Below are 13,314 nucleotides of genomic sequence, written 5' to 3' on the forward strand. Positions count from 1 at the left end.
TTGGTAGAGATTATAGGTAAAAAAAGTATAAATGCCACTCAAGAGAGGCTACAAGTTGTTTAGTATCCAGGACAGATTCTGAAGCAAATTTTGAAACCTGCAAATCAGAGTTAAAGACAAACACAGGTTACCTGAACCAAATATCTCTTCCCCAATAATTGTGACACAGAAGTTTCAAATAATTACAAAGACTTTGATTTTCCTCTCTTTTCATACTGTGAGCTTCCTTGTTCTTAAATCTAAAGACAACAACAGTGTGGAATTGTATGCTATTATATGTATTGGAACTGTGACATTACCTTCTTATTCACTCTTAATATAAATAATGTTCTAAAGAACTCACAGTGGCATTGATGTCAAAAAGATATACTTCTCCCTTCAGGAGCATCTGACCAACATCCAGATATGTTCATGAGCTTATGTGACTTTCCAGTTCATTTCCAGTGCTCAAATTGCACCACCTATAATACCCCAAAGTCATTTTACCCAACAGCAATGGTCTGGTCATAGCACTCCCCTTGTTTGTTCATGATTGCATCTTTCTTAACATAATGACTATTCTACCCTGCAAGGGGATTATATTAAGTTTACAATTCTTGACATTATTCTGTAAATAAAATGCCAGCAGCTCATTTGAAAGATTTCTAAAGCTTTTAAAAATGCATTTGTCACAAAAAGTGTCTCTAAATATATCTGTACATACATACACGTGGCTTTCTATCCATAGAGTTGAGAGGATAATAGTGGCTGCTCTGGGCTATGTTTTCCTTTTGCACCTGTCTTAGCATTTCCCTCATAGACTTCTTACTAGGTTCTCTGTCCAACTTTAGCTCTTAAAATCTTTGCTATGCAGAAGCATTTGTAAATATGGGGAGCAGTAAAAACTGGAGATAAATATATGCCTTCCTCTGATTCAGTTCCAAAATTTCATGCTGTGACAAAAAAGCAAAGTGAAACAGATAGGAAGGGAAAAGAATTTACAGAGGAGAAGATAACAGGCACCGTAGAAGATAAGAACTGGTAAAACAACAGAAAAGCATAAAAAGACTGAAAAAGGGACATGCAAAGAGAAGAATGAGCGTGAAATGGAAAAAAAAAAGCCTCACAATTATTGCTAGCATTTTTGATGTTTAAAACACAAGTTGCTGAAAAGTTCTATTTTAAATATATAGTGAGTCAGAGGGCAGAAGGGAATTGAGACATAAAAACTATCTAGGAGATCAAGAATTGCAGCTAACAACAGCAATAAGAAAGGAACAAGCAGCATGTTTGTGAAAAATGGAGAGCTATGCAGAGACACTAAGCTAGCTCTGACACTGTTAATTCAAACCAGACATAGTTCTGACATGACTGTATTTCTCCAGGGACTCCCTTCATGGTGCTTTACTATGTTAAACAGTTTTGTTGTTTAAAGGCAGTTGGGAAACATCAAACATGTTACTGCTTTTCTTTAGTCTCAAAATTTTCATAACACTGCAGTTTTGATGACAGATTCTAACACTATACCAGATTCAATTTCCTGTAGTTTAATTTAGATGCAGTTTTATCAAATTTAACACCTTTGAGTGAACAGCCTTTGAGACAAGTGGACAAAATGTTATTCAACGTGACATCTTCAAAGGAACAACCAGTAGACTTAAGTATTTCATCAGACTATGGAGAAAGAGGAAGATCAAGTTGGGGTGAAAAAAAAAATCCTTTCTTTTTACTGTGGTTTCAAAATTCCACAGAACTTTGTGCAAATACAGCATCCCAAACACTTACGGTTCTCCTAAGGTTATTCAGAAAATATAAAAATGACCAACAACTTTTGGGAACAAATCCAGTGTTAGACATTTCTTAATTTTGTGTAATTTTTTTTCTAGATTTTTCTTCTCCCAGAGAAAATAGCTTTCCTTAAAACTTGGAAAAGAGAAACAAGAAGGATCTAGAAAATTACAATTCTTCAAGATAATAAATTTATCATTGAGGACTTTTTATATATATATACATATATAAAAATGAGAATGTCAGCACAAAAAAGTAAATTTGCTACTTGGCCAGAAGTAGCTCCTGACCTAGCATAGGCAGTGTACTATAATAATGTACTTACAATTAACTATTTAATTGAAAATCTCCACACAAATCACTGAAGAATGTAAGGTAATCATGAATTGATTCATTGCTGGAATAAGTTTATGGTGCTATCCGCAGCAAAACAGTTGTTTCAATAAACTATACATCCTTAATATCACCTAACCCAAAACGGCAATATAGGTATAATTATAACTATTATTCATATAGTACTTTCTGTCCTTACTTCATACAGAGGAGCTGCATCTGTACAAGGAAAGAAACTGGATTTTTAATAAACAGAAAATAAATTGCTCACCTCTTGGTATCTAGCAACTCCACCATTAACTGCTGCATCAATGACCCCATTTAGACACATTGTGAGAGGGTTAATGTTCTGCATCTGTCGCGTTTGACACTGACTAATCAGTGTTCTCAGCTGCTGGTTCTTATTTTCTAAGACTTCAATAGCATTCTCAAGGGGACTCATTTCCACCTGAAAGGACAGTGAGCAACACTGCAAACAACTTAATCTTCAGTTGAAAGATGAAATAATATTATGGTTAATTTTTGATTTCTTAAAAGAAAACAATGTTATTCTATTCTACTAGGACAGAATATTTTTCTCACCTGGGTTACACTCCATGAGTATACGCTCTGTGCACAGAGAGATTTGATTTTATCATGTAATCAATGACCAAAACAAACAACTGTCCCTCTCTTGTAGATTCATTATCTGACCTTGAAAGATGAGTCAGCCCTTTCTACAAAACATTCACCTACTTTCAACCAGTGGTGGAACTCCGGGAGTTCAGGGTTAAACTGTCCTTGGTAACTTTACCTAAACTGGGCTTGAGATTTCGGGGAGTTTCACCAGATTAAGGGCACAGAGCAGAGTTTAAGTATTGGTGACCTACTTTCTCCACCCAAAATGAAGTCAAAAACTAGACAGTATGAATAAGGAATTTGAATGTAAGCTTTAAGCTGAGATGATGATCAAGTCAAGGGCAGTCCTTGAGCAGGATGTGCCCCATGTCTCTGGAGGGAGAGGAAGCTTTTCTCACAGGTAGCTTGAACTGCAGCAGAAACAAAAGCTTTTCTAACAGGTAGCACGAACTGCAGCAGAAACAAAAAGCTAAGCAATGAGAAGAGTACAGGCCTGCAGCTGCTCTAATTTACCTAAACATACAAGCACAAATCTGAGTCATAATCTCGTACGTGGCCAGGAAAAATTATTACAGTTAGCTTTAGGAAATGGTGACTATAATGGTAACATGACAATAAACTGAGGGTCTTCAGATTAACCTAGTAAGGACTCAGCAGGAGTCGACTAACAAAATTTCTCATGTCACACACAATTTTTTGATTTGTACTAAACTCCATTTTTGATTTTCTACAGGAGAATATCAGGATGGTGAACGAATGACATTTTGTTGCTATTATGAAAGAAAAATACAACTGAGTTTTAGAGAAAATCACTTATACTATGGTATCCATATATTTAAAGGGATTATTGTAAAATTGGCTTTGACAAGAAGGAAAATAATTATAGGTGTTGTACTCCTGGCCTCAACAATTGACCAGTTATTTGGAAGTCTTTATAGGAGAAGCCCTCCTCTGAATACAATTGGAATGTATTTAAGGATTTTCCAGGAAATATAACAACAAGAAAGGAGAAGTAATTACAATGTGTCAGTAACAGATTGCTACATTAGACCCTATTCCTACAGGTTCTGCTGAGCAGCTCATGGCATTTATTAAAGTACAGGAACTTGGAAAATGTTTCCTTATCAAGTATACTAACAGATACATTAAGCTATAGATATTCTAAGTATTAAATGTTACATCGTTCTGAGTTTTAAGAAAGCAATTTGCCAACAATGTGTTTTCTTGGTGTGCCCATTATTTTTCTCAACTTCTTTTTTCCTCAACTGTTTAAATTAATCATAAGAGTGGTTCTTAAAAATACTTTTCAAGACAAGAGAAATCAGAAAACTCAAAATACTTCGTAAATAATTTTGTTGTAGCCAGCTTGAGACCTTGCACAAAGAAATTACACAGTAACAAATCTTAAAGTAGTTCATCAAAGAAAATCAGCCCACATCTGACTAAGGAAGTAAACCAATCCACAAAATGTACTGATAAAATCTCATACTCACCACTTCACGTTTTTCCACTTCAAACCAACGAGATATTCCAGGTAAACTCTGCACCAAGATCAGTGTGGTTCTCTCTACCCATAGACTCTACAATATACAAAAAGAATTTATTTCCCTGCTTTGCCCCTATATTTCCCTTAATTATTCCCAGGCTTCTTTATGAATACCTTCACTTAAGTAATAGTACACATTAAAAAAAAGTACTAACATCCAAGTTCCTACAGAAATGTCTATCCCATAAGCTGATGGCATTCACTTTTCTTCTTACTTTCTAGCTCCTACTACTAAGCAGCAATTTCTGCTGATTCTTTACTCTTAAGCATGGTATTAATCTATACTATATGTTGTTCTCAAATGTCCAAAAGTCACTCACAACTGAATTAACATTTTAATATTTCCTTTCCAAGGTAACGTCTGAGAAGAGCAAGAGTTCAGAAGCAGAACAACTTACAGATCACAGAGCGTGACCAGCTCTCCTCTATGAAGTCCTATCTGAGATTCCACAATGCATGGCTGACTGTATACTCAAGTGTACTACTGGTAAACACTTTATGCAAGTGGTTTGTAAAATGACAAATGAACGCATAGGATAGTGCTTACACAAAAAGCTGTACATTTAAAACAAAGCTAAACTTAAATTAGAAAACAACAGTGACTCCATCTAGCTAATTTACTATCCTTACAGTTCTTTCCTATAACTTTAAAACAAAACTATTACAGGATAACTCTTTTTGTCTGTCTGAATACCAGAACATATTCTGCATCAGGATGTGTTTCTAGTGGGTCAGAATTAAAATTACACCGAAAGATGAATTTTCAGGGTGACATTTTTATTAGGAGGATCAGAAGGAATTTACATATTAGGGAAGGAACTACGGTTTTTACCTGAGACAATCTCTAAGTTCAGAGGTAGCTTTTCATCTTGATATTACAGGAACAGAACATTATGCCTCAGTTTAGTCAAAACTGTCTCTCCCTTGCTCTAGGGAGAGATAATTTCAGGCAATCCTATCCATACCCCAGCTTACGCACTTAACAATGTTTTCACATCTGCCTCAGAAACTCTTCTGGAGAATACTCTGCTCTCTCCAGTTCTGCCTTCTATATATCACAGATGCAAAAAAACAAATGGGTAAGTTTTTCACCCCTATTCACATACACAATGAGACCTTTGCATCTCCTATATATTTTTCGTATTATTTTATTCAAAATAAGAAGTGAAATAATCAATCCTGAGATTCATCTCCTCTAGAGAATTTGTTATTCCACACTCAGTTGAGTAACACAACTAGAAGACAATGTTTCAATAACACAGCTGTTGCTGATGTTATAAATAAATCCATAGGTCCAGTAGCTCAGGAAAGGGCATGATACTTTACCTTGAATTCATTTTCCTTGTCCTTGGTCCCTTTGTGAAATGGCCTGTCATATCGGAATCGCCAGATGTGGTTTACTTTGTAAAAGCTCTTGATGTTATCAGGAATGCCATCTCTCTGCAAGACTTCTTGGTTTTCTGGAATTGGTGTCACTGCATAAATCTGCAGATCTATATGTAAAGAGTTAAGGCTATCCCACTTCATTCAAATTAGCAAAGCATATTGACTTCTGAAGCACTACAGAAAACTCTTTAAAAACTGTGTATCGTGAAATGCTTCTAGACTACTAATGGTTTGGGAAAGGAACAGGAGAGATTTTTTGATCGTTTCGGATTTCTTTGTATTGTTTGGTTGAAAATTTCATCTTTATTTTTGAAATAGAACTACTTACATGGAATAGTACATGGAGTAAAGGGATTTAATTAAATATATTCTTACACACAGTATGTCATGCCATGCTAACATAATGTACTGTAAGAAGTTAAATTACTGTAACTTGAACTGATATGCCATTATCACAGCAGTGATAGTTCTACAAGTATTTTTAACTAAAGAAAGAATGTCAATAACCTTTCAAGGAATTTTTAAATAAAATCAACAGATACAAAAAAAATTTCCAAACATAACAGAGTGATGGGGACAAAATTCAGGGTAATTCTCAGGGTAATTTCAAGGAAGGCACATTTGTGACTGAAATTGTCTATAGGTGTCCCTACATTTTTTAAAAGCATGAAAGATATAACTGCAGAGTATGGCTTTGTGATTATGTGGATACACTGTGCTTCTGCCTGAAAGATGGTCTCATCTGGCTGATTAGCATGTTGCATAGCAATGGCATGTGGGAACTCATTCAACATGCGCTGCTGGAAGGCCTCCAGCCTTTCATAGTCATGTCCTCGGCAAACAAATTCCTTATTCTGAGTAGAATAAGAAAACAGAAATGAAGAGCAAGTTACACGAAAATAATTTAGATCCAAAAACACGCTCTTAAATACAGACTTTCCAGGCAACTTTTGCATCATTTTAAGAAGGGAAAAATAAGAAAAAAAAAGGCAAGAATGAAAATAAGGAATCTGGAAAGAATAGGTTAATTAGAAGAGAGAAATTTTATCCTATAAGGTATGTTTTATTCAAAAGTCCTGAAAAATGGAATAACTATACTTTAAAGTTTAATAAAAATCTGAAGGGAGAAATTGTTCTTAGTGAAACAAAGTATGTAACTAAAATGACATATCAGACTATATAAAATATGTAACAGAAATATAACCCAACAAACAGTGAAGATATTGAAATGGGTTGGAAGTCCATTCCATGAGGAACTAAGAAAATTTGCTCTGATGGTATACAGTTCTGAAGAAAAACATTGCATAAGAAAATTGGTAGAAGGCATTCAATTTGCCTTATGCTCTAAATGTTTATCAATTATCAGCCTGGTAAATTAAAATGACCCAGTTTTTGCAATATGAAGTAAAAGAATACTCCTGGCATTGAATTCTGGGAACTTTCAAGGGAATTGCTACAAGAAAACAACTGTAACAGTATTATTGTTCAACTAAAATTAAAATGTGAAATCTTTATTATGAAGTTTATTCTTTATTCCTTCTACAGCAAACATAGCTAGACTTACAAACTGCTTTGCCATAAAAAAAAATTAAATCAAATGTATTAAGTTTATCCTTGTTTGTGTTGCAAGCAAAAATCTGTGCTGTGCACATTTAACTTGAAAAATGCATAAGAAGATGCATAAGCAGTGGAAGACCCAAGGTCTGAAAGTACTGCGCTGTTATGCAAGTTAACTTCTTCCAGTAGTTTTATTCCATCAGCAATTTAAACATTAAATTCTTTCTAATTAACATCTTCAAATTCAAATATAACAGAATTTATACTAAGATGACCACTAGGTAATATCAAGAACTCTATTCCTATTAGGCTCTTTTTGTGAATTGCTTTTAAAGGAGAGAGTTCCATTCTATATTTGCCATTTAGAAATCATAATTTTCCCCATCACTAAGGCCAAGATAAATCAGGCTTTTTAGCCCTCCACACACAGAGGAGGTTCCTTCATCACTTATTACAATAACCACAGGAAGAGGAGGTTAGATTATGATTGCATCTGCTCCATGAATAAGAGGGATTCTGTCCTCTTCCCAAGGTGACAGTCAATGCAGCTAAACCACTGCAGACTGTGGACGAGGGGAACAGTGTAAACACGACTTACATTTTCAAGGGCATTTCAGTAACTTCAGAATCCCAGATTAATGAACAAGAGTACTAACTTTATGTATCTTGTCAGTTTTAATACATTGATAATCAATGCATGTCGAACTTCCAAGTCATTAAAAAAAAAAAAAAGAACTTGGGAATGTAATTACTTAAATGCTAAATTACTGGGGATACTTCTTCTGACAGCCTTTTTCTGAGCACCAACCAACAGAAACAGAACAGGATAAAGGGAACAAACTACCATGAAATGATGACATTGGTCTGTGGAACAGTATAGGTGCATGGTTTCCAACATAAACACGAATATTAAGTTTACAGGGGACTCTAGAAGGCTACCATTCGTCTTTCCATTAGTAAGGACCTTTTCTTAACCCTGAAAAATGAGGGTAAAGAATTTCTCACAGGATAAGAACTTGTATATCGTATGAACAAATTTTCACATAAAGAAAGTGATTATGAATGACATAATCTGCCTTCCACAATGACTCCATTCTGTTTATTTTCAATTCACTTACTCTCAAGAAGAATGGGAACTTTTTCCCATAGAATCCAACTCTGAAAAATTCTGGCTCCAAACGCTGTTGATCCATAATTTTATCATATAAAGATGCTTCCATCATCTGTGTGAGATTGATAACAAATGAATTAGTCTTTTTTGAAAACACTTTTTTATCATAAGCTATTACAAAAGGGAGTGTCTTTCAGCTCTGGAGTACCAGAATTGAAGTGTATCTCTGAGCAACAAGGACATCTCGAAGTCTCTGAATGCATCAGATTAAGTAATTATACCTCTTTAATGACCTGAAAGTTTCCAAGAATTAAAAAAAAAAAATCCTTTAAATATGAAGCACCTATATTAAAGGGGTAAAATAGAAAGGCAGTTTGAAACATATGAAACAGTAATCCGCTAATCATCCAAACACATGGCAGTAATGTGGTCAGTTTAATCAGTGAAGTCCAATTTCCATATTCAAGACAGTTGTGTCTAAATCATTCAAATGATTTAAGCAACAAATCTGAGTTCCTTTAAAATCTCACAATAGCAATTAACATAATTTTTGATCAATACATCCTGCTTTATCTCACTCAAAACACTGACACAAAGAGATCTTAATGTCAGTCCCCTTTTTTTGATGGTATTTCCAGCTAAGTTTTTAATACTGTGAAAAAAACACCCCACAGTATTAGCCCTATTTTAGGTAATGCAGTCAGTTACTTAATATGCATATGATATCAACAGCTGCCTAATTATATTGCTATGGGAAATCCCCACCCCTCCATTTTTGGATTAATGTAGGCGGCACAGATATAGTAGAAGGATATTTCAAACATAAACCACATTAAATACAATTAATTGAACATGTATAAGCTAATAATTTTATTCACATGATGATAGTCACTTTGCTTTTGCTTATAGAATTCTGCCAGTGGCATATCTAAATACATATGGAATAAGCAGATCACAGAGAGTGCTGCCATATAGCCCTGTGTTGAGAATTTTGCATAATGTTTTTAAGCAGCTCTGGATTAAAGGGGCTTGAGTCAGTCATAACAGCAAGCATCCTATATGTACAAAAGATTTAAAAGGGAGGATGCAATACAAAATTGAATCTATCAGAAGCAGATAAGGAAATAGTAGAGTGAATAATCTTTAAAATAGTGTCTGAAAGAACGAGAAACAATGGTTAGAGTTCTAAGAAAAATGAAAGAGACAACAGGAAGACTGTGCCAGGAAAGATTATTTTTCACTATATATTATTAAACAGACCATATCTTTAAGCAGTAAATTAACAAAAAATTGCAAAGGTGTACATTGTTTGTGGCAAGCTGTTTGATGCAAAGATATGCTGCTGCTATTAGTGAAGGACTGATAGACCAGATTCCCTGGATAAACTGTAGGAAATCAAGGAGAGAATTTGTAATATAATTTTTCTGCATAAGCATGCACATGAAAAGTATGCTGTACAGGTAAAAACATTGCAAGAACATTAATTTTATAATAAAACAAATAAACTTGGTCTGGTGGAAGATGTCTCTGCCTACAGCAGATGGGTTGGAATTAGATGATCTTTAAGGCCCCTTACAACAAAAACCATTTTATGAAGCCATGATTTTCCCACTTTTCTTCAAAAATCTCACACTCCTTTTTTTATAATCTCTATTGTAGAAAAAAAACCCCAGGGTAAAAAAAAAAGATTGGCAAACCAAACCTAAGGACCATTCTGTGGCAAATTTAAATTTTCTAAGTAATATTTTATAATCCAAACTAAAAAGCTTTTGGATTCCTGTTTAATGAAAAATATTTAGGTACATTACCCTCATCTTGCTGAGGTTTCTGTAGTCATAGTAGCTCTCATACTGTTCTGCAATTTTCCTGCATAAGATAATGCCATTTTCCCAACACTGCAAGCAAGTAAAAGATATTCAGTAATTCAAAGCAACTGTGTGACAATTTGTGACTTAATAGTGGTCTGTTCCATCTATACTGTCATACTTCTCGTAACTGAAAATATTCGAACAACCTGTCCACTAGACATAATGACAGCTGCTGAGTAATAATGATGAATTCTTTGAAGGATTAAAAATATATTTAGAATATATTTAGAATAAATTATTCCTTTTGGACTATGCACAAAATATAAGTCATTGCAAGAGTAATGGACATCTCTTTCAATATGTCATGAGATGGATTCAACACAGTATGATTTTTACATTCTAAAATTGTATTCTTAACATATCTTCCTTAATTTTTGTAGATTGGAAAATATTTTAACCATGTAAATTAAACTCTAACATCATTACAGAACTGTTTGAAAAACCTGATAATCAATGTCTGTTTGATTACATTTACTAGGCTTACATAGATTTTACACTAGCTACACAAAATTGTTTATCAGCAAGACAATTCAGAACACTCAGTGTATGTAAAATTTTAGACTACAGAATAATTACTCTTGCTTAATTCAGAATAAGCATTCCCAGTGACGGCAATGAACTGTGATCCCCCAAACACATTTGTTATTATTTTCTAAAAGATACAACATGATATTGAAGGTGTAAACATAGTCTTTGTAATCTGCACTTGGTCACTAAGTGAATTTCATTAGGTTTATAGGGGTCATTTTCACCACCTTTAAAAGAGGATAAATTATATCATCTTCTATAAAGTGCTTCGACAGTTACAAAGCGAACCGCTACACAGGTGTAAATTATTCTCACGTGTAAGTGTGGGATTTCTAGGATACAAACACTGGATTAGGATACAAACACTGTGTTGCTAACTAACTGCTTAATCAGGCAATGACAAACACTTTCCCTCAATACGAGACAAGGCTGCCACCCCGGAACAAATATCCTAAAATGAGTAAACTACCCTTCCCAGATGCACTCAATAAAACAGGACTATTTTACCTTTCCCCTATCAAAGTTTTGAATGATGGTCAGATGGAGACACTCCTTACGTTGCCACTCTGTTTGCATGGGGTAGTTGAGAAATTCTCTCAGCGGTCGGTCAGACCACTCCAGCAGCTCATCATACAGCAGGAGTGTGTAGGCAGCCTCTACAAGACAAATCATGGGATAGCACTTATGAACACCAAACAAATAAAACAGACAGATAAAGTACACAGAGATGTGAATGCTCTTCTTGAGATGCACCTTTTTAAGAGGTTATTGATTTATTTCAAATATAAGGCAGATGGTAGTGCTGGTTTTGGACAGAGTTACTATCTACAGCTATAATAAATTCAGCTTAAAACTGTCACACACTATTTGGAGTCACTGGGACAGTTTTTCTGGAGTCTGACAAAACAAAGGGGACAGAGAAATTAAGTAACCATTTCCTGCTTAGCCCCAGTCTTCCCTACTGCTAAGGAGAAACTCTCAATGACTCTGCTATCTGAACAAGGGAAAAAAGACTGGAGGATGAGAAACATCAGCAGAGAAACTAGGAAAGAATACAGACAGGAATGTGGACACACAAAAGAGATCAGGGTTGTGAGGGAAATAGGGAGGCAGATGTGTGCTTAATAGAATTCATTCTTTCCATAGAGAAATAAATCCCTGATAGCTGAGCCTTAACAGTTGGCCATAAAAAGCAATTTAGAAGTGTACATGCAATATTTTACTCTTTCTAATTTTTAAAATTTTATTTATTTTTTTGGTTTGGCAGGAATCAAATCTGTTGTTGCTTTCTGGTCAGAGAGCTTTGTAATAATATCTAGATCATGCTTGGTAGATATTTGGGAATAACAAAATTATTATTATTTTTACTTTGATTTCAAGAATTCCTCAGAAATAGTACACTAAAATAATACTAAACAAATCTCTCTATTGGAAACTCAGATTTTGGCCAATTACAAACCATTGGAATTACTACTGGCTATGACAATTCAATTTGACTAACTGAGCATATGTATTGATTTCCAAGCTACTGTTCACAGTTTATGTTTCTACTCACAGGACCACTTTGCATGAGTGAGTCAGTACAAAGATTGGCCACGTTCTGGAGATGTACTGCACCGGAGGAAGAAGTCCCTACTGGACTTATTTTATTGCAGGTTTTATAGGTTGTACATAAGGCAAAAATGATTATAAAATATTAAAGTACTTTTTGTGCTAAGGTAAGTTTTCCCCAGGCAACCATATCCTACTTCTGCCTCTGCCATATGAGTTCCCATAACACAGGTGACTTAAGCCAAACTCCGCAGTGTTTTTTTAACAGTAGTGTTCCTCTTACACATCCAACTAAGAATCTGTGGATGGAAAAACATCACTGTGGCAGATATTTGTAGGAGAGTGTGCTTTGAATCCCAGTGTTGCAAAACAATGCTGTGCTGTGATATATATGTGCAAGGGAGACCCGCTCAAGTTGCACAGACAATCTTAATTCTGGCATCACACAGCTTTCAGGCTGCTTGACTGGTAACAACCTTTGTCATAGTTTCAAGCTACAGTTTTGTACTTTTAAAACATGCAGCACATTTATAAACCAATTTTAAAAATCCATGAAGCGGGTAACAACAAACCATTCCAAATCATAAGGGAATAAAAGATAGCAGAATATAAATACATGTCAGGATAGCTCACTATGAGCCTTCCTTTTTAAACTTGGCATCCAAGTCCATTTTAACAGAATATTGTCTGTCATAACATTTTTTTTTTAAATTTTAATAAATGTATTTATAAGAATAAGAATGACCATATTGGATGAAAAGTCTGAGGGGCTCCTTTACCCAACATCCTCTGTCTGGCAATGGCCAGCATAACAAATAACATATTGGTACCTCAGGGTGAATAACCTTTCTTATGGATAGCAGAAAAGCACAAGGAAATTTGCTGTGGTAGTAGATACCTGTAGTCTGTTTACTAGTGACCCCAGCCAACTAATCTGCTTTTAAGAAGAGAAAAAAATATAGAAAGATTCTGAACACATGCAATTGCAACTGCAAACACTGGGGAAAAGATGGAGGTATTATAAGGTCAGTAATATATTTTGGCAAACA

General features: G+C 34.8%; 1 protein-coding gene across 4 annotated transcripts in view; it reads right to left on the minus strand.

Moving 5' to 3' along the window:
• The window catches only part of DOCK4 (dedicator of cytokinesis 4), a 247,662-nt gene that overhangs the window by 17,319 nt on the left and 217,029 nt on the right, over window positions 1–13,314 (minus strand). For all 4 annotated transcript variants that reach the window (XM_027721207.2, XM_027721205.2, XM_027721206.2 and 1 more), the window contains 7 exons: window positions 11,222–11,370; window positions 10,127–10,213; window positions 8,326–8,430; window positions 6,363–6,504; window positions 5,591–5,757; window positions 4,212–4,298; window positions 2,372–2,548 (listed from right to left, as the gene is read on the minus strand). In XM_027721207.2, the coding sequence (XP_027577008.2) occupies window positions 2,372–2,548; window positions 4,212–4,298; window positions 5,591–5,757; window positions 6,363–6,504; window positions 8,326–8,430; window positions 10,127–10,213; window positions 11,222–11,370 (914 nt within the window). The remainder of the gene's footprint in view (window positions 1–2,371; window positions 2,549–4,211; window positions 4,299–5,590; window positions 5,758–6,362; window positions 6,505–8,325; window positions 8,431–10,126; window positions 10,214–11,221; window positions 11,371–13,314) is intronic.

This window comes from Pipra filicauda, unplaced genomic scaffold, assembly GCF_003945595.2.
Source record: "Pipra filicauda isolate LSUMZ 115617 unplaced genomic scaffold, ASM394559v2 scaffold40_size4127951_pilon, whole genome shotgun sequence".
NCBI lineage: Eukaryota > Metazoa > Chordata > Aves > Passeriformes > Pipridae > Pipra > Pipra filicauda.